General features: G+C 45.2%; 1 protein-coding gene across 13 annotated transcripts in view; it reads right to left on the reverse strand.

Moving 5' to 3' along the window:
* Positions 1–2,429: 2,429 nt before the first annotated feature.
* The window catches only part of TNFRSF9 (TNF receptor superfamily member 9), a 41,077-nt gene continuing 17,027 nt past the window's right edge, over positions 2,430–26,479 (reverse strand). For 5 of the 13 annotated variants that reach the window (XR_006206045.1, XR_006206044.1, XR_006206050.1 and 2 more), the window contains 5 exons: positions 21,542–21,788; positions 11,440–11,589; positions 9,723–9,889; positions 4,092–4,204; positions 2,432–2,890 (listed from right to left, as the gene is read on the reverse strand). Coding sequence is in view for 1 of the 13 variants with exons in the window: in XM_042951909.1 (XP_042807843.1) it covers positions 21,691–21,788 (98 nt within the window). In the remaining 12 variants the exon portion in view is untranslated. Of the gene's footprint in view, positions 2,891–4,089; positions 4,205–5,543; positions 5,733–9,722; positions 9,890–11,439; positions 11,590–15,844; positions 15,954–19,843; positions 19,861–20,012; positions 21,789–26,479 lie in introns of those variants that run through there. The other 8 variants (XR_006206047.1, XR_006206049.1, XR_006206051.1 and 5 more) reach the window with 8 other exon arrangements.

Genomic DNA, 26,479 nt, shown 5'->3' on the forward strand with positions numbered 1-26,479 from the left:
GAGCACATTTTTTCAGGGCTGAACAAATTGATAAATGCATGAGATTTGAATGCCGATACTGTGGCCACTTTATTACTCTTTCTCTCTTTTGACTACATTGTCAGGGTTTTGCAATCCTTGAAGACAGAGCACTGGCTCATAGCAGAAACCAAAAAGTGAGAGCTGGGAGTTAAACACTTCCAGAAATACCACTTTTGCAAGCACAGGTCGTAGGTGACATAGCAGGGACCCCAAGAGCATCACCGAGTGTGAACACAAACGTCTTGTCAGGGGTCTGAGGCCATGAGCTGCTTGGAACGAAAGAAAAAAAAAACCCACAATTATTCACCCCCATGCTGCAGTTGGGAAATTAGTATTTCTTGTCTGAAGCCCATAGGAGTGAGTCAGAGGCAGGGGTAGAGAGAAAACTTGGGTACAGCCACTGAGACACATCGTGGACTCTTTCCTCCACTGACTGTTGCTTGGTCACTCCGTGGCCACCGTAACAAATGGAGGTCTTTGAACCCTCCACATTGACTGGTCATGCTGGGGGTGCACCTCTTCTCAGATTTCTCAGGGCAAAGGCTGGGGGAGGAGGACAGGGCGTCCTGCCAGGGCGGTAGGGGACAGGCAGCATGCAGTTCAAAGGCACAGGTGCCTCTGAAACCATTAACAAAGGAAAGACTAGTGGAGTGCCTGGGTGGCTCGTCAGTTAAGCATCTGACTTCAGCTCAGGTCATGATCTCACGGTTGGTGGGTTCGAGCCCCATGTTGGGCTCTGTGCTTGACAGCTCAGAGCCTGGAGCCTGCTTCGGATTCTGTGTCTCTTCCCGTGCCCCTCCCCTGCCTGTGCCCTGTCTCTTTCTCTCTCTCAAAAATTAATTAATTTTTAAAAAGTTTTTTTTAAAAAAGGAAAGACTGGAGCATGCAGAGATTCCTCAGGACCACAGGAACATTCTCCAAGAGTGGATTTGAATTGTGTAGCTCGTATCCCTTTATTTTCACCTTTTGGGAATGGTAAAATTATGTGTTTGGTTCATGAATATTGCACCCAGCTCTCACTGTGCCCTGAACTCCTTACAAACATTAACTCGTGCATCCTCGTGACAGCCCCTGAGCCGCTCTGGGTGAGGCCATGGCCACAGTGAGGTGAAGGGACGGGCCTGGTTCTCCCAGGAAGGACAGAGCAGTCGGGCTTCAGAAACTTGTTCTTGACCCGCTGCTCTGCTGGACCCTGAAATGCCAATTCTAGGAACGGTGACGACCAGACCCATGGGAAACAACTCATTCAGAGACTACCACTGAGGGCCAACGTGGAAAATTGGGTGTTTGGTGCCGTTTTGCTGAATCTTCCTGTGCGAGTCCAGAGATGGATGTCCAGGAACCATGTAGCTGATTTTGCTCTGTTGAGATGTTCAGTGAACAGAGCCCCCCGTTCTTTCCTTCCTGGGCGGCCCATGGTACCTGCAAAGCCCTACCTACCTGTGAGGCGAGAATGTCCGTGGGAGAACCCCCAAATCGGGGAGCTGGGCATGGGAGCAGGATGCTGACCCCGTGGGAGAAGTGGCCATCGAAGCAATAGAATCGGCCATAATACAGGTGAGGTCCTATTTCACTGGACACTAGCAGCTTGTCTAAGTTCTTCTGTTCTTACAAACTTGATTTTATCAGAAAGTGGGGCTGTGGCTGAGATTTATGAATCTTTACTTTCTGTTTAAACTTCTTCATGGCAGTGTGCTGTTGTACAAGATCTGACCTGCAGCATATTAATTTTTAAAAAGCTAACATTTGGGACACCTGGATAGCTCAGTCGATTAAGTGTCCAACTCTGGCTCAGGTGATGATCTCATGGTTTGTGAGTTCGAGCCTCGCATCGGGCTCTGTGCTGACAGCTCGGAGCCTGGAGCCTGGAGCCTGCTTCAGATTCTGTGTCTCCTTCTCTCTCTGCCCCTCCCCGACTTGTGCTCTGTCTCTACCAAAAATAAATAAATGTAAAAAAAAAATAAATAAAAAAAGCTAACATTTGCAATTGAAAAATTTCTGTGGCTAAGGTGCCTGAGTGGCTCAGTTAAGCGTCCAACTCTGGATTTCGGCTCAGGTCGTGATCTCACAGTTCGTGAGATCGAGCCCCACATCAGGCTCTGAGCTGACAGTGTGGATCCTGCTTGGAATTCTCTGCCTCCCTCTCTCTCTTTCCCTCCAGAGTGCTCTCTCTCTCCTTCTCTCTCTCTCTTAAAAAAATAAATCATCTTAAAAAAAATTCTGTGGGCATTGCAGAGCAAATAGTTTTCAAAGCAAAAAGGGAAGATGTGACTTACAGATTAACAATTATCCTTGTTCGGACAACCTTTCCAAAACCTTTTAATAATTCTGAAATTGTTTAGAATAGGATATTCAAATGTCTGGGGAGCTGAAAGAAACAAAAATGCAGGAAAGAAACGTTTTCAAGTTCCACCTTCAACAACGAATGTGTGAAGAAACCTCAATCACTTTCTCCAAACCTTAATCACGTCTACAAAATATATCCTCACTTTTATTCCTTCCTCATTCCAAAAAGGGTGTATGTTTGAATGCAAATTTTCTTCTCTTGGTGACTAATGTCCCACTCTGCCGCATTCTTTAGGGTAGGGTAAGTAATGAAGCTCACTGACCCTTCTGTAGGTTTACTTTTCCGGAACGTACCAGCAACTAGTCCTGGGGCACCTGCTGTGTGCCCAGGTGCTGTGCTGGGTGCAGGGCTCTCTCAGCCACGAGCAGGACGGCCGTTCAGAGGGCTTGGAGGTGCAGAAGGAATCCAGCCAGTCTAGATGAGTAGTACATGGACCGGCATCAGGGGACCCTTCCGGACGGGCGTTAGGCTTTACAAAACCAGAGAAAGAGACTGATAGTCGTGAGGTTTAAGGAGATCCTTCTGTGAAAAGAAAAGAAAGAGAAGGGAAGGAAGACGTGGATTATGCTTGTTTGATCACTAGCTGCCTCAGGAGAGAATGGAATGAAAGAGAAACATTCTCTTGAAAATGAGTAACACGGCCCCAATGCCAGAAGAGCTCAGCTGATGTGTGTTGTAGCTGGAAGCCACCTGGCTAGGGGCACCCTCCCTTCTTGGTCCTGAGACACACCTGGGAGAGCGCGAACAGTGATGCAGACACCTGCTCCCGGACTCTCAGGGGTCAAGCCCTCCAGGGCCAACCTTCCCTTGCTCTGGCAGCACAAGGTAAGAAAGACGACCCTCCCCCTTGGCTTCTCTATCATGATTTGCTCCTGGCCCTGTGCCTTTCAGCCCCAGGAAGTTGTCTGGGACAATGACCTCGTTGCCCTTGAATCCATGGCACACGCAGGTTGCAATCCAGCGGTGGAATTTACCGTAACAGGTCTAGACGCTGCTATGGGGTCTTTGCCGCATTCACTGGGGGTGGCGGAGGGGAAATCACAGAGAACGGAAAGTCAATAGGGGCGCCTGGGTGGCTCAGTCGGTTAAGTGTCTGACTTTGGCTCAGGTCATCTCACAGTTCATGAGTTTGAGCCCCGCATCAGGCTTCCAGAGCCTGCTTTGGATTCTCTCTCTCCCTCTCTCTCTCTCTGCCCTTCCCCCACTTGCATTCTCTCTCTCTCCCCCTCTCTCTCTCAATAAGTAAACATTAAAAAAAAGAGAGAAACAAAGTCAGTAGAATATGTGGAAAGTTTACAGGAAGAAGTTTTTCAGATCACTGAGAAATAGAAGGAAAGAAAATATGCCACTCTTCAGACCTGGACATTGTTTTTAATCTTTTATTGATTTTTTTTTTTGCCTCCTCTTTGTTTTATATCATTATAAATGGCCAGATATTTAACCTCGGTTTTCATCATCAGCTTTGTGCAGAAAGAAAATGCACCATTCAGGGCATCAGTTAAAACTGGCCCGAGGGGCGCCTGGGTGGCGCAGTCGGTTAAGCGTCCGACTTCAGCCAGGTCACGATCTCACGGTCCGTGAGTTCGAGCCCCGCGTCGGGCTCTGGGCTGACGGCTCGGAGCCTGGAGCCTGTTTCCGATTCTGTGTCTCCCTCTCTCTCTGTCCCTCCCCCGTTCATGCTCTGTCTCTCTCTGTCCCAAAAAAAAAAAAAAACTGGCCCTACCTCGGATGCCTGAAGCAGCTATTCTCTTCTCAAGGCCATCCCCTTTGCCCCCAGTGACAGTGCCTTGGAGCTGGGTGTTCCATGCAGGAAATTCACAGGATAGACACCGGTGGCTGAGGGAAGGTGAGGAAAAACACGGTGCTGTTTTAGAATCAATAACCTGCCAATTATTAATGTAAAGGTAACTATCACTTGAAAAACAGTCTTTCATAATCAGAGCCAAACAAAGGCCGCATTGCTCAGTCTTCATTTCTTAATCAAGAATTGTTAAGAGTTCATTAAAGAATTTCACGTTATAACTGGAATAAAGGAGGCAAACCTACGTCATGGAGGCTCTCTCCGTGTTTCGAATCAGTGTTTGATGTGCTAAATTTCAGAAGCAACATTGCTGTTGTTTTTTAAGTCAGCACTTGAGTTAAATAAGCATCTGTGTTTCTGTCATCCAGACAAGAGAGTGGGTGTGGGGGAGCAAATGCCACTTTCCCTCTTTCAGTTCATTATGGAAACGTTTTCCAAGGGAAGTATCACAAATGCGCTGAATTGAAATTTTTTCTAGGCTTTATGTAGAGTGTTAAAGCCCAAAACCTGTGTTTTCACCTCATCTGTAATTAGATACTTGAGTTTTGGAAAATTTTTTTTTGAGCAGGGAGGGAGAGGGAGGTTGGGGGGGGGGGAGAGAGAATCCCAAGCAAGCTCCATGCTCAGCAGAACCCAACTTGGAGCTCAATCCCATGACCCTGGAATCATGACCTGAGCCAACATCAAGAGCCGGACATTCAACCAATGAGCCACCCAGGGGCCTTGATACTTGAGTTTTCAAGAGTGACATTGCAGATAAGGGGGGACAGGTTGGTTATCCAGGCAGAAGAAATGGAGTGGAATCCCTACTTCACCCCATTTACAAAAATCACTTCTAGATGGATTATTAAAACAGAGGGAAAAAGGTCATCAAATTAAGCCCTAAACCCTGATGACTTTACTGTTCACAGTAGTCTCTTATGACATGGCCAAGCTCCATCCTGCATAGATTACTTTACTTGCTGTGTGGAACCTGGGTGGGAGGCAGGCTGCTGGAAGGCAGCTGCAATGGTCCAGGCAAAAAGTACTGAAGGCATGAATTAGGATAGTGGCAGTGGCAGCTGGGACCAAAAGGTGGGACTGGATTCTGGAAATATACACTGAGATGTACGGGTTAGTTAAATGCAGATGGTGAAAAAGACAATCTAAGGATACTAATCTGTTTTCTGCCTTGGGAGAGGAAATGAGAAGGGCTGGTTTATGGAGGAAGGTGATATTTACTAAAAAAGCTGCCATTCATCGAGGTGTTCTATGGATCAGGTACTGTGCCGCATGATATATACAATCTGAGTGAATATATAAACTCACTAAAGCTTCAGGAAATGTGGGTAAGGCAGATGTCCTTGTCTTCATTTTATAAATGAGGAAACAGACCTGGAGAGGTTAATCCAGTGCCGTCAAACCCCAAGCAAGGAGTGTCGATCATTTTGGAATATCTCGAGTTTGAGATGTCTGTGAGAATCCATGCAGACTCGCCCAGCAGATAATTGAGCGCATGAGGCTGAGCCCTGGGTTAGGTCGGGGAAAGGATTCCAGGCAGAAGGAAGAGCAAATTCAAATGCCCTAAAGCAGGAAAGAGTTTCTTATTTCCTGTCCATGAGCAAATATTTTCTTTCTTGTGGTGAGTCATGCATAGTCATCGGACTACTGGGTTACTAGGGAACAGCATCCCTAATTAGGTACCTTTTACTTCATTCTCTTTAATTTGGAGGCATGTTATTCTTTGAGGATAACAGACTCTGGCAACTAGCTCCACGATCTCAGACAAGTTGCCAAACTTCTTAGGCCGTCCTTCTTCCCATCCACGGAAGGAGAGGCTGAAATTTTACAGCCTCTTGCTTCCTTTCCCACCCAGCTCTTTTCTCTCTCTGATCCCTGGCCAGCCGCCTGCACCGAGTGGTGTTTACTGCCCTCTTGTGGCAGAGGCGTCTTGTTCTTTGCAGTGTATTGTAGGACGTAATGACTTCTAATGAAATCTAAAAGATCGAATTTTGCAAGAGTAAAGGCCTGCACATATGTGTTATTATGTTTACATTTGAGTATCAGGTTTGCTAAGAGCAATAGGAGAGGAGGGATGAAGGAGGAAGAGAAAGAGGAAGGAAGAGAAGGAGGGAGGGAGGAGGGGAAGAGAGAAGGGAGGGAGAGAAGGGACAGAGGGAGGAAAGGAAGGAGGGGAGGAGAGAAGAAAGGGAAGGAGGAAGGAAGGAAAGGGAGGAAGACAAAGGAAAAAGGAATAAAGAAGCTACCAGTTTTTAGATTCTGAGCCACGCCTCCAAATAGTTACCTTGTTTCTCCTTGACTAGTAAGTAGTAGCTCAAATTTGGGATTTGAAAAGTGAGCTTCATGTGTGTTACTACCCATTTGATGTACTTTTCATAACGAAGATTAGGTGAAAGATTTTTTTTTCCCCACAACTGCCGAAGTTAGAATTCTAGAGTTTTGAGATTTCTAAAATTCAGATCATAGAATAAATTTTTTTTCTGGATTATATTTGAATCTATTTATTATTGACTTTAGGATATTTTAGTTTGCATTTTACACATGGTATTTAAGGAACGTGACAAATAAATAAATATGGTAGCCAGTGTTAGCTTTTTGGGATGAAGTTGAAACAGTGATTGAAAGTTGACGAAAGGAAGCAGACCTCTGACCGTTCTCGGTGTCGAGAAATCAGGTTGCACAAGAGAAAAACTCATGTGGCACACGCTTCTAGAAAAGGAGAGAGCCCGCAGGTGGCAGGGAGCAGCCAAATTTGGAGCCAGTTCAGCCCTGTCCACGTGGTGGCCTCTGAGTCAGACCTTGGGCAGGGAAGCAGTCATCTGAAATCAACTTCTACAAATCATGCTGGAAATGTTGTGTTTGAGAGATCTGTAAAATCTGGAAGAGTTTTTTTTTTTTCAATTTTTTTTTTTTAACGTTTTTTTTTATTTATTTTTGAGACAGAGAGAGACAGAGCATGAACGGGGGAGGGGCACAGAGAGAGGGAGACACAGAATCGGAAGCAGGCTCCAGGCTCTGAGCCATCAGCCCAGAGCCCGACGCGGGGCTCGAACTCACGGACCACGAGATCGTGACCTGAGCTGAAGTTGGCCGCCCAACTGACTGAGCCACCCAGGCGCCCCTTTTTTTTTCAATTTTTAATTAAGCTTTCATTTTAATTCCAGTGTAGTTAAGAGTGTTATATTAGCTTCACGTGCGCAGTATAGGGACTCACCAATTCTATGCATCACCTGGTGCTCCTCACAAGTGCCCGCCTTAATCCCCATCCCCATTTCCCCACCCCCGCCCTCCTCCCCTCTGGTGACCATCAGTGTGTTCTCCGGAACTAAGAGTCTGCTCAGGGGCGCCCGGGTGGCTCAGTCGGTTGAGCCTCTGACCTCAGCTCAGAACATGATCCCACAGTTCATGAGTTCAAGCCCTGTGTCAGGCTCGAACTGACAGCTTAGAGCCTGGAACCTGCTTTGAATTCTATGCCCCTCCCCTGCTCATGTTCTCTCTCTCTCTCAAAAATAAATAAGCTTTAAAAAAAAATTAAAAAGAGTCTGTTTCTTGACTTACCTCTCTAACTCTTACTTATTTTTGAGACAGAGAGAGACAGAGTGTGTGATCAGGGGAGAGGCAGAGAGAGAGGGAGACACAGAATCCAAAGCAGGCTCCAAGCTGTCAGCACAGAGCCTGATGCAGGGCTCAAACTCACAGACTGAGAGATCATGACCTGGACCAGAGTCGGACACTTAACCGACTGAGCCACCCAGGCACCCCAGTCTCCCTCTGCCCTCTCCCCTCCCCCCTCCCCCTCCCTCTCCCTCTCTCAACCCTCTCCCTCTCTTTTTAATCTTTGCTTGTTTTGTTTCTTCAATTCCACGTGAGTGAAACCACGTGGTATTTGTTTTTCTCTGACTGACTTCATTTACCATCATACTCTCAAGCTCCATCCGTGTTGTTGCAATAGCAAGATTTCGTTCCTTTGGATGGCTGAGTAATATTCCATTGTGTGTGTGTGTGTGTGTGTGTGTGCACGCACGTGCATGCTTATCACATCTTCTTTATCCATTCATCTATCAATGGACACTTGGGTTTCTTCCCCGATTTGGCTATTAGAAATAATGCTGCTCTAAACATGGGTCCATATATCCCTTTGAATTAGTGTTTTTGTATTCTTTGGGTAACTACCCAGTAGTGCAATTACTGGATTGTAAAGTAGTTCTATTTTTACTTTTTGAGGAACCTCTATACTGTTTAAATCTGGAAGGTTTTTAAACTGCCTGTGTACCCTCTAACTGGCCATACATGGAGTATATGAGGCAAATCGAAAATCTCAGGTCAGTGAGCTTTGCTCCTTCCTTCACTGCACGAAAGGATCCTTGGAGAATGTTATATAATAAGAGTGCAACCGCAAAAATAAATCTGTTTAAAATCTTAATCAGATTATAATTGGCCTCCGATTTCCTGCTGGAAATTGTCAGGAATCACCAAAAGTTTAATCAGGCAGATAAATCTCTTTTTCCCTTGCAGTGTTCCTTAAGATGAAATGTCAGGTCTTTCCCTGCCTCTGTTTTAAAGGAGACAGGCAATATATTTAGGAAGCATTTAAGCACATACTATATACTACATAGGAATTGAGGATTCAGAGAATGAGTAAGCCACACTTCCTCTCTCAAGGGTTTTACAGCCAGGCAAGAAGACGGATGGATGGATGGATGGATGGACACGGGGCCAATATGCATACAGCGGGAGGCCCAGGGAAGGAGGGGTCTATGGAGGGAGGTCGGACTCACAGAAGGAGGCTGCTTTGGCAGATGTTTAAGGAAGAGCAGGATTTTGTCAGGCAGATAGGGTGTTTTAAGCAGAGGGTAAAAGCCTGCGGTCGAATCCAGAGTCATGAAACAGCTGGTATGTGCAGAGAACTGGCAATTCAATGCAAGACTGGCTTGGTGCTGGCTGGGATGGTGACCTGGGAGTTTTGAACTTCACCCTGGGGACACTGGGAATCCCTTGATCAAGGGCAGGCAGCACAACGATGGGGTTACATTTGTGCAGTTGGAGACATGCCTGAGGTTGTAAACAGGCTTGATGGTGAGGGTGAGGGACAGGAGCCAGGTCCTTGCGTAAGAGTGTTCGCCTTAAGGCCTCCTCAAGCAAGAGGGCAGGGATGCTGGAGGAGGGGCAGGGTCTAGGGATTACATAGTGAATTCAGCTTTGAAATCTTAGTGAACACGAGACCTCTTCCATGTGGATTAGAGGTTCTGTCTCCTCCATCTGTCCAGCCAGCCTTCTTTTTTTTTTTTTTAACTTTTTTTAATTTTTTATTTTTTTATTTTTGAGACAGAGAGAGACAGAGCATGAACGGGGGAGGGGCAGAGAGAGAGGGAGACACAGAATCGGAAGCAGGCTCCAGGCTCTGAGCCATCAGCCCAGAGCCTGACGCGGGGCTCGAACTCACGGACCGCGAGATCGTGACCTGAGCTGAAGTCGGACGCTTAACCGACTGAGCCACCAGGCACCCCGCGTCCAGCCAGCCTTCTATCAGCGTGTCTGTATCTATGTACTTACACATGTTTCCATTCTTCTATTTTTCAGTCTTCACTTTTATCTGATGGTTTCCTCCTTTGATGATCTTTGTCTGAATTAATTACTTCATTAAGGGCTGCAAAATGGTGTCATTGCTGTTGCTTTCTGGTATCATAATTTCCCTCCCCAATCGGGGGTATTTGGTTGCCCTGAAATATGATATATATGGGACAGGCAGGATAAATGTTTAATTCCCTTTCTTTGATTGGGACGGGAAATTTCTTAATTTTTTTAAGTTTGTCCATTTATTTTTGAGAGAAAGAGAGAGAGAGAGAGAATCCGAAGCAGGCGCCACACCACCAGCACAGATCCTGAGGTGGAGCTCTAACCACGAACCATGAGATCGTAACCTGAGCCAAAATCAAGAGTCAGGCACTTAATCGACTGAGCCACCCAGGCACCCCAGGACTAGAAAATTTTATTTCGACACTTAGATAGATTATCTTAGATAAAATCAGAAAAGATGAAAGGATAATTTTTCTTCTGTCATTAACACTGATAGGAAGATGCCCTGATCCACATCCCAGCATCCTATGTGGGTCATCTTCAACAGACCCTTCCTCTCTTACAAAGCCACATGAGCAAATGGTGGGTTTATCATTTTTTAAATGTAAAAAAAAGTATTTCTTAATTGTCTATAAAAGTTATTTGTCTAATAAAAAAAATAAAAGTTGGGGCACCTGGGTGTTTCAGTCAGTTGACCATCTGACTCTTGATTTCAGTTCAGGTCATGATCCCAGGATCATAGTATTGAGCCCCATGTCAGGCTCTGTGATGACAGCAAGGAGCCTGCTTGGGATTTTCTCTCTCTCCTCCTGTCTCTCTGCCCCTCCCCGGCTTGTTCACTCTCCCTCTCTCTTTCAAAATAAATAAACATTTTTGGGGCGCCTGGGTGGCTCAGTCAGTTGAGCACCCAACTTTGGCTCAGGTCATGATCTTATGGTTTGTGAGTTCAAGCCCCACATTGGGCTCCCCGCTGTCAGCATGGAGCCCACTTCGGATCCTCTGTCCCTCCCCCAACTCTGTCTCCGCCCCTCCCCCACTTGTGCACTCTCAAAAATAATAAACATTAAAAAAAACACAAAATAAATAAACATTTTTTTTAATTTACCATTTTAACCATTTTTAAGTGTACAGGTTATGTACACAAAGCACAGTCATACTGTGCTGCCACCACCATCAGTCCCCATCAGTTTTTTCGTCTTGCAAAATTGAAACTCTGTCCTTATGAAATGCTAACATCCCAGTTCCCAGAGAAGGCTGCTTTGTCGCTTTGTAAGGTGCTGCTGCACCTTATCGTCACCCTGTGTTTTTGTTAACCTGGCTTCAGAAGGATTGAATAAGGTATTAAAATGGCCTTTATAACAAGTGCACAATTAATGCATAAAATATGAACATGGAGTCCTTTTGCCACTCTCTTGCCTGTATCTTCAATTTCCTTGTCCCTCTGACCTTCTGTCAGTCTGGGGGCAGTCTGCCCTGCCTCTCCTGACCCTACACAGCCCCCAGTGTATCTGGACCTGCATCCCTGCAGAGCGAAGGCTCACCTGGGTTCTAGCAGCAATCCAAGCCTCCAATAAGGCAGGTCTCATTCTCCCATCCATCAGTCTCCCCTGCACACCCCATATCCATAAAGAACCCCGGAGAACCTTCTAGCAGGCACCCCTCCTGTTCCCCTCCATCAAAACCGGGGGCCTACCACCATCTTCACTCATCTGGCCCCATCCTCCTGTAAAACTGGGGTCTTCTGTCATCACTGTTCCCTGTGTTCTAGGCCATCCTCTGGGTCACCAGGCACCAGCTGCCATGACTTGAACATCTGTATATCACGTTGTTTGAGTCTCCTCAACTAAAAGAGAACACAATTTAGAGGGGGGAAAGATGGCATCAGAGTAGCAGGACCCTAGGTTTGCCTCATCCCAGGAACACAACTAGATAACTATAAAATCTTCCTAAATAGCCCAGAAATTGACCTGAAGACTGGCAGAACAAACTCCACAATTAAAGGGAGAGAAGAGGCCACATTGAAGAAGGTACGAAGTGTGGAGATGTGGCTTGGGGGACAAACAGATCTCGGGTGCTGCAGGGGGTGGGGGGAGCCATGGTCATGGAGATAGGTAAGGGAGAGGAGCACACAGGGGAACACACAAGGAGAATGTTCCCCAATGCCACTGGACTGGAAAATGAGAGGGGTTGAATCTCATGAGTTCTTGCAACCCACAGGGCTTGACTGGGATATAGCCCAGAGAGCATTGCACTGCTCCTGAAGAGAAAGCAGGCAAAAAAACAAAAAACAAAAAACAAAAAACAAAAAAAAAAAACAGAAAACAAAAAACAAAAACAAAAAAAGAAACCCACAACAACAACAACAACAAGGGTCAGAAAGCATGGAAACAGCAATCTGAAAAATGCTTGGGACACACAGTGGGAAAGATTATTTGCTCTTCTCAGAGTGTGTCCCTGAGAAGTAGTGTTCATGGAGACACCTCTCTGGGGAACAAAGGGGCTGTCTGGCACCATTTCTCTCCCCTGCCCCTCAGCATAAACACAGAGCTACCTGCGGGAAGCCCCATAGCACTCACATTGGCTGCCTAACTTGCTTATACCAGACCCCACCCCCTGTGCTCTGGCAGGACACCCCTTCTAAGTCAGGCCTGCCTCAGTCCCAGCACAGTGGGCTGCGCCCCTGGAAGACCAGCACAAACCCAGGCCCACACCATATCTTCTGACCAGAGAATTTTACAGGGCCTCAGTTCTGGTGGAGGTGGTGTCAGGTCTCATTTTACAAGCAGACCAGAGCACATGTGGTTAACACTCACTACATTCAGGCCAGGGAGCAAACACTTCCCACAGCAAGGACAGCCTGAAGAATAGAGCAGCCATGACACAACAGCAGAGTGCACGCAGCACACACCCGAGACACTCCATGAGGCATGAGGTCCTGGACACTACATGATCTCCTCTTCAAAAAACCATTACTTTCAGGAGCAAGAAACATAACTTGCTTTTCTAACACAGAGAAGAAAGCAGAGACTCAGACAAAATGCCAAGACAGAGGAATTCACCCCAAATGAAAGAACAAGATAAAGTTGCGGCCAGAGATCTAAGTGGAACAGATATAAGTAACATGCCTAATGGAGAATTTAAAATAACAATCATAAGGATACTCACTGAGCATGAGAAAAGAAGACATCAGCGAGACACGTACTACAGAGATAAAAGACAAAAAAAAAAGAATCAATCAGCAATGAAGAGTGCAATACAAGAGATTGGAAACAGATTGGATGCAATGAACAGCAGGTTGGAAGAAGCAGAGGAATGAATTAGTGACATAGAAGGCAGAATAATGGAAAATAATGGAGCTTAACAAAAGAGAGAAAGAAGAATTATGGATCACGAGAATAGACTTAAGGGAACTTGGTGACTCCATCAAACATAATAACATTTGTTTCATAGGAGTCCCAGAAGAAGAGAGGGAATAGGGGGCAGAAAATTTACTTGAAGAAATAATAGCTGAAAACTGTCCTAATCTGGGGAAGGAAACAGACATCCCGATCCAAGAGGCACAGAGAACTCCTGTCAGAATCACCAAAAGCTAACCCACACCAAGACATATTGTAATTAGACTGGCAATATAGTGATAAAGAGAACACAGGTTAGAACTGCACAGGTCAGGGGCACCTGGGTGGCTCAGTCGATTGAAGGTCTGACTTTGGCTCAGGTCATGATCTTGCAGTTCTTGAATTCAAGCCCTACATTGGGCTCTCTGCTGTCAGTGTGGACCCTGCTTCTGAGTCTTTGTCTCCCTCTCTCTCTGCACCTCCCCCATTCATACTTGCTCTCTCTCAAAAGTAAATAAAACATAAAAAAAGAACCACACAGTTCCACTTACAGGCATATTTTTTCCCCAATAAATACAATAAAGTACTGTACATGTGTTGTTTCTTATCATTTTCTTAACATTTTCTTTCTTTGCCTTACTTTATTGTACATGTCACATACACAATATGTGTTAATCAACTGTTTCTGTTATTCTTAAGGCTTCTGGACAACAGTAGGCTGTTAGTAGTTAAGTTTGGGGGGGGGGGACTCAAAAGTTACAGGCAGATTTTTGCCATGGGGGTGGAGGGATGGGTGCCCCTAATCCCCCCCACATTGTTCAAGAATCGACGGTACTCCCCACTCCACTAGGTTTGCCAAACTCAGCAAATAAAAAAATACAGGATTCCCAGGTAAATTTGAATTTCAGATAAGCAACAGATAATTTTTAGTAAAAGCATGTCCCAAACCTTGTCTGGGGCACATTTATACTGAGAAATTAATATCATTTATCTGAACTTCAGATTTAAGAGGGCATCTGTGTTTATGTGACGCCTGACCCGCAGGCAACCCCCACGTCTCACACCATCTCCTTTCTTCCACCGTCTGACTCTTGAAAAGTGTGGGTACATTTGCTGTCACTCCCCATGCCTTCCTGCATCCCACGGCTTGACTTTTAGGGTCACCACACCCCTGAAAAGCCTTCCAGTAAGGTGACTGCTTTGTTGCCAAACCTAAGGTATGTTCTACTGTCACCTCCTGGCCTCTTGGTGACTTTGGCCCTCCTGACTCTGTTTTCATCCGCCGGTTCTGGGCACCCTGCCCTGGTTCTCTGTGAGGCCACTTTTCCCTGTCCCTCTCTCCCACCACCAACGTGGTCCTCCGCGGGGCACCCCCAGGGTCCGTGCTGACACTGGACCAGCTCCTTCCTCCCTCATCTCCTCATGCAGGGCCTCGGCTCTGCCTGTGCATCATTCCCCACAGCAGCCCTGGCCAGAAACCAGGCCTCGTGCCCCACCCCGACAGGCACCCCGACTCCTGTAGGAGCCCCCTCATCTGGCTTGGAGATAAAGGACCCACTGGCCACCTGAGGGCTTTAAGTCTTGACTCTCATTAATCCATTTTCCTTACTGTAATCAGGGAGATCTTTCCTAAGTGCGTATCTGCTCAGATACCTAATCTGGCTCTGCAATCATTATCCACAGTTTAAAATCCAAGCTTCTTGGGGCACCTGGGTGGCTCAGTCAGTTAAGTGTCTGACTTCAGCTCAGGTCATGATCTCACGGTTTGTGAGTTCGAGCCCCACATCAGGCTCTGTGCTGACAGTTCAGACTCGCGCCTGCTTCGGATTCTGTCTCCCTGTCCCTCTGCCCCTCCCCTGCTCACGCTCTGACTCTGTCTTTCAATAATAAATAAACATTAAAAAAATAAATAAAATCCAAGTTTCTTCACATAGCCTATGAAATCTGTGTTTCTGGTCCCTGCTGGCCCTATAGCTTCCTTCATCTGCCCTTGGTCCCCAGCCCCAGCCCTCCCTCCCATTTGCCTGGGGTCTTTGCTCCTTCTGGGAAACACAGTGGAAGTAGATGGTTCCTCCTCCTTCTCCAGGAAGCCCTCCCTCCACCCCTTCTCAAGTGGGCTTCCCACTGGCACAGAGTCCCCCCCTCCCCCACGACAGCTGTCTCCCTACCAGGCTGGGAGTACTAGGCAGGCAGCACTCCTTCCAACTACTTGCACAGTGGTATTCCTGGCACAGAGCAGGTCCTGGTGACATTGCGTCCTTCTCGGGTTGTACTGGTCAGTCCCTTGGACTCAAAGCCCTCAGGCGGGCAGTGGGTCCTTTGTCTCTGTGCCCTCACGTGGCCCCAGGTGCAGGGCACTGGAAGGATGCTAGTTCAGCGAACTGGTCGTTTATATTTCAGAGTCAGTCCCTTCGATAGGTTCATCAGAATCAGCCTGTTCACGGGGAGCCTGGGTGGCTCAGTCGGTTAAGCATCCAATGTCGGCTCAGGTCATGAACTTGCAGTACCCGAGTTTGAGCCCTGCGTTGGGCTCTGTGCTGACATCCTGGAACCTGGAGCCTGGAGCCTGGATTCTGTGTCTCCCTCTCTCTCTGCCCCTTCCCCACTCACCCGAATTTGTAAAGGACATATTTGACAGGCTTCAATGACAATTCCAAAGACAGCTATCAGAATCAATACTGGTATAAAAAGCATTCGTTTTCATGTGACTAAAATGTCAGTCGCTGGGAGCAAGAAATCCCAAACTCTAAATCCTTCACATACCTTGGCACTAAAGTCTGCCTCCATGGTTCCCAAAGAATGACATGTTATTTCATTATTAGCCTTTACAATTCAATGTTGCAAGAGTAACGTGAACTTTCTAAAAGATAAGCTTTAAAAGAAAGTAAGATACAAGATAAGCGTTTTTCTTAGATATTCTTTTTTTTTTCTGTGAAAATGGTAACTTTGTGTTTTATTATAGAATCCCTTTTTTAAAAACATCAATAATGACCAATATTCCCACCACTCCACCCCCACCCCACAGACCGCATATAACGCACCAGAGCTGACGCCCACTCGTACATCCCACCCACAGATGGAAATGTCTGCTCTCCACAGAAGGAAGACACTCACTTTAGCAGTTGTATGCCCCTCATATCAAAAGTTTCCATCAGAATGACACCTTCCACCAGAGAAAAAAAAAATAAAAATTTGTTCAGAAGTAACCTAAGCTTGTTTTTAAGTATTTAGAAAACCGTTTCCAACTTGTTCCTCCCTAAATATGCTCATCTATTTTTGTAAAAATGTACCCTCATTTCTATTAAACTGAACTCTTGGATTCCTAAATTAACTCTTAAAGGGGATCCTATTATTCTGTTTTGATTTCCTTCCTCTGTTAACTGCCACTTAAGGAAAAAATGACTCATTCTCCAAGTTGCCGTGGTTTTCATTTTTAAATTTTACACATTTTACCAAAATCTACTATGTTAAAAGTATCATACAATCTGTGTCACAAACACAGCCTCTGTCAGCGAGGCATAATAAACGGTGGATTTTCCGTGTTTCTTATCTGGGACAGATGAATTTAGTTGAGTTAGTGAGGGTGACCCATGATGGTAGGCCACTACCAATCCCTTTGAGGATAATGGCCAAGGGAAAATTAAACATCGGGTGTCGGAAGCAGAGAAAGGAAGCCACATCAGAATTTATTCCCGAGCCTTGTTCCTGAAGTGGCCTTTGTTATCCACAAGATTCAAAGGCAGATAAAGGTATTCCATCTACTTAAATTAAAATAACACATTTTTGATGGGGCCACCTGGGTGGCTCAGTTGGCTAAGCATCCGGCTTCAGCTCAGGTCATGATCTCACGGCTCCTTAAGTTTGAGCCCCTTGTCGTGCTCTGTGCTGCCAGCTCAGAGCCTGGAGCCTGCTTCAGATTCCGTGTCTCCCTCTCTCTCTGCTCCTCCCCCGTTCACGCTCTCTTTCTCAAAAATAAATAAGCATTAAAAAAATTTTAAATAACACATTTTTTTCTGAACGCATATAATTTTATCATCCACCAAAGTACTTTTAAAAATACATCCTTTAAAGAAGAGAGGAAAACAGGAATACCTATTATGACATTCAATTTCCTTCAGACAGTAATTTTCTTGGAATGTGGCTGAAGTTCAGATCCAAATCAAAGATGATAGAACCTCTGGCTGAGTCATCGGCAATCAAATTATTTTTTCTCCCCCAAGAAAAGTCATTTGGTAAAATTTGACATGCATTCATGATTTAAAATTAAAAACTTAATGTCTGCACAAACCAGGAGCAGAAGGGAACTTAACCTGATTACATTTATCAAAAAATCCCCTGAAAATATCCCCTATAGATAAGATGGAAAAGACTATTACTTTGTACTGTAGGACCAGCACTAAGTCAATCAGAAAAGACATAAAAGACAAAGGACTAGAAAGGAAGAAACTATTATTATAGTAAATAACACAATTATCTGTACAGAAAACCCCCCAAAATCTACATACGTACTACCGGAAGTAAAGGTTTAAGGGGCACCTGGGTGCTTCAGTGGGTTGAGCACCCAACTCTTGATTTCAGCTCAGGTCATGATCTCAGTCGTGAGACTGAGCCCTGTGTCAGGCTCCACGCTCAGAGTGGACTCTCTCTCTCCTCCCCTCTCTCTGTCTCTCTCTCTCTCCCTGCTCTTCTCCTGCTCGAGGTCTCTCTCTCAAAATAAATAAATAAACATTAAAAAAAGAGAAGGCTTAGCAAGGAGGCTGGCTATAAACTAATAGAATCAAATCAATTATATCTTTATGCTCCCACAATAAACACAATCATCTAAAAAGCAAACACAAGGGCCACCTGGCCGGCTCCATCGGTAAAGCACGCAACTCTTGATCTCCAGGTGGTGAGTTTGAGCCCCGTGTTGGGGTGGAGACTATTTAAAAATAATAACAAATAAAAATATAATTATGGGGGCGCCTGGGTGGCTCAGTTGGTTAAGCATCCAACTCTTGGTTCCAGCTCAGGTCGTGATTTCACGGTTCATGAGTTCGAGCCCCGCATCGGGCCCTGTGCCGACAGTGTGGAGCCTGCTTGGGATTCTCTCTCTCTCCCTCTCCCTCTGCCCCTCCCCTGCTCTTGCTCTCTCACTCTCCCAAAATAAATAAACTTAATAGAAAAATAAATAAAACAAAATTATAAAACAAGAAGCACACACATCAAATTATAAAATAAGAAGGTGCCTAGAAATAAATCTAATAAGAGATGTACGAGCAAAGCTTCTGGAGAAACTTTATAAAACTCTGTGGGACATTGAATTAAATACTCGTATTACCGAGGATCAAGAGTTTTTATAAATCTACTGTAACCAAGACAGTGTGGTACTGGCACAGGGACAGACTCGTTGACCAGTGGAACAGAACAGAGAACTCAGGAACACACCCACGGATATGGAGAACTTGGAGAAGGACAGAGGCAGTAGTGTAGATCCATGGGGAAATGATGGACCGTGGAATAAATGACACCAGGTCTGGTGGTTATCGGCATACAGAGCTCAAAATTGGACCATCACCTCCCAGCACACACAATAATCAGTTCTTGAGAGATTACACTTAAAACTTTCAGAATAAAAGGTGTGGAAGTATCTTTACGAGACTGAGGCGTCGAAGGGTTTCTTTCATCAAGAAACAAAAATGTGTTGATGATATAAGAAACGAGTTGTAAACTTAACCAGAGTCAGAACTTTTTTGCCGATTACCGGAAAGACGGAGAAGGCCATAATGAAAAAGAGAAAAAAATTACAAACAAAGCAGATATTCATGACACGTACAGGCGACCAAAGATTATTATCGCGAATATATAAAGAATGACGAACCAATAAGCAAAAGACAACCAAGTGTTTAAAAACGAGCAAACAACATGAGCAAGCGTGTCACAAAAAGAAACACCAGTGATACAAAAACACGGGATGAGATGCTCATCAGTAATTCAGGAAATACAAAATAAGACCACAGTGAAACCGCCCTCTAAAACCCACTAGATGGGCAAAATCGAGAGTCTGCCAATCCCAGACAGTAGCAATGATGGGATTTGGTGAGGCTGACAAGACCATGAGTTAGAACTACTGCTCTGAGAAGCGTTGAGCACAGTAGCAGAGTTATATTGTTTGGCCATATTTTCTGGCCCTCCCTGTGCAAAGATTACGCTCTCTGCCCTGTTTGATGCCAGCCTCACCACATGACTCGCTCTAAAGGTTAGACTCTAACCAACCAGCTCTGAGCAAAGTGGCACGTATGCCTTTGCCCTGAGACGGCCAGTGTTCCAAGTAGAAGCTCCCCCTCCCCCTAAATCCGAGTGAAATCACGTGGGACGGAGCCACTCTCAGCCTGCCGTGGCCATGTAATGATAGCAAGAAATGCACCTGTTGTTTTGTCCAAGTCCATGAAGATTGTGGGGGGGGGGGAGGGTGGGCAGGGAGGGACATTTGTTATTTCTGCATAACTTAGTTCATAAAGTTGAACATTCATACGCCCAAAGGTCCAGAAATTTCACTCGGAGGAAGTTTCCCTAGAGACACTCTTCCACAAGACACACATGAAAAAAAACATTCATACCGGAGCGCTTGGGTGGCTCAGTCGGTTGAGCGTCCGACTTCAGCTCAGGTCATGATCTCGTTGTGCGTGAATTCGAGCCCCGCATCGGGCTCTGTGCCAACAGCTCAGAGCCTGGAGCCTGTTTCAGATTCTGTGTCTCCCTCACTCTCTGACCCTCCCCCGTACATGCTCTGTCTCTCTCTGTCTCAAAAATAAATAAATGTTAAAAAAAATTCATACCAACATTGCCTATAATTGCAAAAAAAAAACCAACTACAAACGACTCAAATGTCTTTTGATTCAGAACGCATTGATAAATTATTGTATATTTGCAAAATTATACAATCGTTAAAATGAATGCATTCTAGTTACACACAATTATATGAATGAATCTTATAAATAAAATTTTGAGTGATTAAACCAAGTCACATACAGTGTAATACCATTGTCATAAGGCTAAAAAACAAGCAAAACTAAATAACATAGTTTTGGAGTACATAAATATGTGAGCGATGATTTTTTTTAAAGCAAGGGAATCGATCGAATTGATGTTCCTGAGAGAGGATGCCTGGGGGTGAGGTGGAGAGGTAGGCAGAAGATGAGGGAGGAAAAGCAACACGGAGAGGATGCTCTGACCTTGACCCTGACCCTATAAAGGGTCAGATGTTACATATTTTAGGCTTTGTGGGCCATACAGTCTCTTGCACAACTACTCAACTCTGCTGTTGTAATGCAAAAGCCACCTGAGTGTGGCTGAGTGTTCCCATAAAATTTTATTTATGAACTCCGAAATTTTAATTTTACATACATACATACATACATGTCATGAGATATTAGTCTTATTTTGATTTGTTTTTCACAATTTAAACATGTAAAAATCACTTTTAGCTCAGAAGCCATACAAAGCCTCAGATTTGGTCCTTCGGGGTCTGGCAACTTCTGCTCTCGGACCCTGTTTGGGCTACGGGCTCACGGGTGTTCATTCTAGAATTGTTCATTCCTACCTGTTTCCTCGATTAGTATATCAAATATTATGTTTAGTGGTTTCAAGAATTAAAAACACATAAGCCAATTCTTTTTAATGGGCAAAACAGATGAAGGGGCTCAAGAGACACAAACTTCCAGTTGTAAAATAAATAAGGCACAGGGATGACGAGTATAGCACAGGGAGTATAGTCAATGACACTGTAATGACACCCTATGGTGACAGATGGGGACTACACTTATAATTGTGGTGAGCTTGAGTAATGTACAGAATTGAGCCACTATGTTCTACACCGGAAACTAATATAACATTGCTTGTCAATTACACTTCACTAGTAAATTAAAAAAAAAAAACATTAAACACCAACAACAACAAAACATAAACCCTGTCTCAGAGAGGAGAGTTACAAAGCAGAAGACACAAGGGTGGAGGGGACCACAAGATGTGCAAAGACATCCGAACTCTTTCCAAAACTCTTCCTGAAGGTCTGAGATATTTTGCCCTTGACCTCAAATTTGGGCCCTGTCATAATTTCCCTCCTCACATTAGTAGAGCTCATTGTGTCGAATGTCTGAACCAAAGGAAGATTTGGTTGGGGGTATTTCCTGGATCTTATGGCTTTTTGTCCTATTAGCGCGCACACACACACACACACACACACACACACACATACACACACACACACAAAACGGAATTAAATTTGATTATCATTTTAGCTGGACCATTGGCCCACATGATTTCATTTGAAGTATACGTCTCTTTAGAATTCAAAAAAAAAAAAAAAAGAAAGAAAGAAAGAAAAAAAAAAGAAAGCATCTCAAGGCTATTACACATTATCTAGAAAATGCCCCGGTCCCACACATCCACTTAAAAGGGATACATTTTTTAAAGGCCAACCTGTTAGCATTCTGAGAAAACTTGGGGGGTAATCCTGAGTCTTATCTAGGATGGTCTTTTTCGATTTAGAAAGCTACGATAGAGGGATCACTCATGTTTCTGTGCTGATTCTTCTCAAGACGCTCCCAGCGGCGCGGTGGATTTCTGCTTCACAGAACAGTGTGAACACACTCTCCTTCTTCTTCTTCTGGAAATCGGCAACTACAGGCATCTTCCTCTTGGGCGGTTTGTACTCGTCTCATAAACGCTGAAAAGTAATTTAAAAGTGAGTCATCTTTTGTTGTTGGCCGTAACCATTTAACAGCCCAGTTCCATAAATCACAGTCACGGGACATCTTAGAGCAACCACGCTCAACTTTGATTTGAACAAGTTCATCGACAAGAAAAGCGACAGCACGCACGGAAGAGCTTTTTCTCAGGATTGTTTGCAATTTCTTTTTGCCAGTGACTCTTGTTGGCCCTGAACAATGATTGTCTTTATTTGCTGCAAGGGCTTAAAAACTGGAGCGTGAATCATTGGCGCATAAAATTAGTCATATCCCGAACGTAAGCATAGTTTCAATTCAGCGGTGCTTATTTGAGTCTTGAGGTGCTTCGATTACACCCTAGACACTTTCTTTTGAAGAAAATGCTTATGGCACCAAGATATTAGATACTCCCACCACCTCCATCTCTGCAATGAAAGAACTGATCTGCGCATTCGCTCCCAGGTTTCCTTTGACGCGTTGGTGTGAAGTAATTTGTGTTACCGACGAGCAGCTCGGCATCTTAAACTGAGTTTTTTTTTTGAGTCGCGTGACGAAGCAAAAGCGCCTGCCTCGATATCACATGCTTCTTACTGTAAAAAATCACCGAAGGGAGTGACCTCATGTCACAGGCAACCGCATGTGCTCCTGACTTTGCTTCCCCTTCACAAGAAGAATGACTAAAGACTATTCAAGGGTTGGGGCGCCTGGGTGGCTCAGTCGGTTAAGCGACCGACTTCGGCTCGGGTCATGATCTCGCGGTCCGTGAGTTCGAGCCCCGCGTCGGGCTCTGTGCTGACAGCTCAGAACCTGCAGCCTGTTTCAGATTCTGTGTCTCCCTCTCTCTGACCCTCCCTTGTTCACGCTCTGTCTCTCCCTGTCTCAAAAATAAATAAATGTTAAAAAAAATTAAAAAAAAAAAAAGACTATTCAAGGGCAAGACACCACTGGCAGAACCCTAGGATGCAGGGGTGAGGCCGAAGCATGCCCCACCTCGACACTACAGAGGTCAAGACAGACTGTATTAGAAGAGTGAGAGAAGCAGCCGCTGTTGACCTCAATGCTCCTCTATCAGGCCAGCACAGCACCACACAGAGAGGTTCTCCCTGAGCCTCCGGCCCCTCCGGTGCCAAAGAAAAGAGAACCCCCAGGGGACCACCACTCTCCCAGCACTAGGGCCGCTTTGTGGGAGCCCCTGTTCTGATCTCACGCCACTGGGATGGCAGAGGAAGCTTCAGGGTCCAACCACTGGGAATCTGACGGCAGCGGAGAAGCGGGAGGCGCTTACGGCCACCGGCGCACAGATCCTGGCCTACGGAGTACGTACTTGAGAAGTCCGAGTAGCAAACATGACCAGTAGCTTTGTTCTTCTGCAAAGCCAAGTTGAGGGCTCACCCTGAACAGGGAAGCTGACAGGGTGCACATCTGCCTGATTCAGATCCTCGAGCAAGGGGGTTTGGCCACCCGAGAGCCTGGTTTGCCCAGGGCCAGGCAAGGAGCTGAACCACAGCTCCACTTGCTGTGGGGAATGTCTTCCAGCCCCATGTGACCTGACGGGCCGGCGACAACTCCTGCGAGCCCAAATTCGATAGCCGGCGAAAGTATCTTTCAGGAATGAAGGGGAAATCAAGACACTCTCGGCTGAAAAACTAAGAGAATTTGACACCAGAAGTTCTAGCCAGCACATGGGGCTCCTGGGTAGCTCAGTCGGTTGAGCATCTGACTTTGGCTCAGGTCACGATCTTACGGCTCATGAGTTCGAGCCCCGTGTCAGGCTCTGTGCTGACAGCTCAGAACCTGGAGCCTGTTTCAGATTCTGTGTCTCCCTCCCTCTCTGCCCCTCCCCTGCTCACGCTCTCTCTCTCTCTCTCTCTCTCAACTAAGTAAATATTTAAAAAATTGAAAAAAGGGGCGCCTGGGTGGTGCAGTCGGTTAAGCGTCCGACTTCAGCCAGGTCGCGATCTCGCGGTCCATGAGTTCAAGCCCTGCGTCAGGCTCTGGACTGATGGCTCGGAGCCTGGAGCCTGTTTCCGATTCTGTGTCTCCCTCTCTCTCTGCCCCTCCCCCGTTCATGCTCTGTCTCTCTCTGTCCCAAAAATAAATAAAAAATGTTGAAAAAAAATTAAAAAAAAAATAAAAAATTGAAAAAGAAAAAACAGGTTCTAGTCAGCACAGTAAGTCAAGAAAAAAAAAAGACATACAGTTTGGAAAGGAAAAAATAAAACTGTCTCTATTTGCAGATGACATTATGGTCCATGTAAAATCCCCGGGAATTCACAAACTCCTCCCATGACAAATAAGTGAGTTCAACAAAATCAGAATATTAGATCAAGTTACAAAAATCAACTGTATTCTGATAATAGTAGCAATGAAGAGGTGGAAACCGAAATTTAAGATACAAGACCACTTGCAATTGTTCAGAAACTTTAAATGCTAAGGCCTAAAGTTATCCAAATATGTACAGGACTTCTGTGCTGAAAACCACACAATGCTGATAAAAAATAAAAGAAAATATACATAAATTGGAGAGACACATTTTGTTGCCCTGGAACACTTTACCTAGTAAAGACATCAGTTCCCACCAAATTAATATACGGGCTGAACACAACTGCTTTCAGAATCCCAGCTGACTTTTTTGTAGATACAGATAAGATTGTCCTAAAATTTATATGGCAATGAGAAGGAACTAGGACAGCCGAAACAATTTTTAAAAAGGAGACTAAAGTGGCAAGAATCCACCGACCCTCTACCTAAACTCAAAACTTGTTTTATACCTGCTGTAATCAAGACTGTGTGGTATGGGCAGGGAATAAACACACAGATCAGTGGAACGAAAGACAGAAACCAGAAACAGCACCCACACAAGTACGGCCAACTGATTTTTTGACCAAGTCACAAAAGCAATTCAGTGAAGAAGGATGGATGCTTTTAACAAATGATACGGGAGCAAGTGGACATCCCCAGGCAAAGTAAGTAGCTAAATAAGTGAATAAGTAACACTGCAAAAAGTCTTGATGTAAACCTTTCACACCTGATATAGCACTTAGCTAAAATTAAACCATGGATTTCAATGTAAAACATTTAGAAGATGACACAGGAGAAAATAAAAATCTTTGCGATCCAGAACTTGAAGAGTTCTCAGACATGACTCCATAAATTAAAACAAAACAAAACAAAACAAAAAAACCTGGCAAGTTGGATGTATCGAAATTAAAAGCTTTCTCTCTAGGGGCACCTGGCTGGCTCAGTCGGTGGAGCACGCGACTCTTGACCTCAGGGTTGTGAGCTGGGGTCCCACGTTGGGTGTCGCGATGACTTAAAAATAAAGTCTTTAAAAAAATAAAAGTAAAGTAAAACCTTTTTCTCTGCAGAAGACCCTGGGAAGAGGAAGAAAAGGCGAGCTGCAGAGTGGGGCCAAACAATGAAACCACACACCTGACGAAGGACTCATCTAGAAGATATGAAGAACTCTCAAACGTCAACAGTAAGACAGGCAAACAAAAGTCCAATCGGAAAGCAGACCAAAGGCATGAAGGAACCTTTCGCTGAGGAAAACGCACAGATGGAAAGTCAGTACATGAAAAGATGTTTGTTCGCTCCCTAGGGCAAGGCAACTGAAGACCAAAGTAATCCACCACCGTAGGCCTCTTCGAAAAGCCGCGTAAGACACCCTGGCTGCACGAAATGCTGCTAAGGATGAGGAGACGTGATCACTCACACCGCTGGTGCGATGTCAAAGGGCACGACTCCTCTGGAAAATAGTTGGGCAGTTTCTTCAAACAACAAACATACGCCTACCATATGACCCAGAAATTGCCCTCCTGGGCATTTATGCCAGAGACACGAAAACGTAAGTCCGCGCGAAACTTGAGCGCGATTACTCACAAAGACTTTACATGCAATAGTGAGAAACTGGAACGACCAAAATGTGTCTCAGTAGGTGAATGGTCAAACAAACCGAGGTTCGATGATGCCACGGAATGCTGGTCGATGGTAAAGGAAAAACAAAAAAAAAGGCCACTGTGGAAGCACATTATACCGGGATCTCAGGGACATCGACCTGAGTGAAAACAATCCATTCTTAAAAGGTCACACGCTTATAATCCATTTATTATATCGCATGCTTCTATCTATATCACCTTCTTAGAGTGTCGGGTGTAGGAAATAGACTCGTGACTGCCAGGAGTTGGGGCGGGGGGAGGAAGCGGATGTGACCACAGGGGACCTGCAGGATGGGGGTCCTCGCGGGGAGGGGACAGTTCTGTATTGATTGTGCCAGAGTTTATGCCAGTCCACGCGTGTGATCAGGTGACAGACAGCTGTGCACCCACGACACGCCAATGTCAACTGCCCGGTTCGGATATTGTGCTACGGTTACGGACGATGCAACCCCATGAATGGCACGCGAGACTTTTCTGTACTGTCTTTACAACGTCCCGTACACCTATGGTTATTTCAAAACAGAAAGCTTGTGTAAACGACCTAAAACCTTAAAAAATGGATTACAGTTCATCGCATCTCACCAATTGCCCATCACTACTCTCCCGAAGCATTTTTATAAAGAACTCCATTGTAACCGGGGCTGAAGGTGGGAAGGATAATTCTTTAAATCAGAGGTTTTGGTAAGAGCTGAGGGGGGATAACTCTGTTTTCCCGTGCGTTGTGGGATTTTAGCAGCCTCCCTGACTCCTTT

This window comes from Panthera leo, chromosome C1 (genome assembly GCF_018350215.1).
Source record: "Panthera leo isolate Ple1 chromosome C1, P.leo_Ple1_pat1.1, whole genome shotgun sequence".
NCBI lineage: Eukaryota > Metazoa > Chordata > Mammalia > Carnivora > Felidae > Panthera > Panthera leo.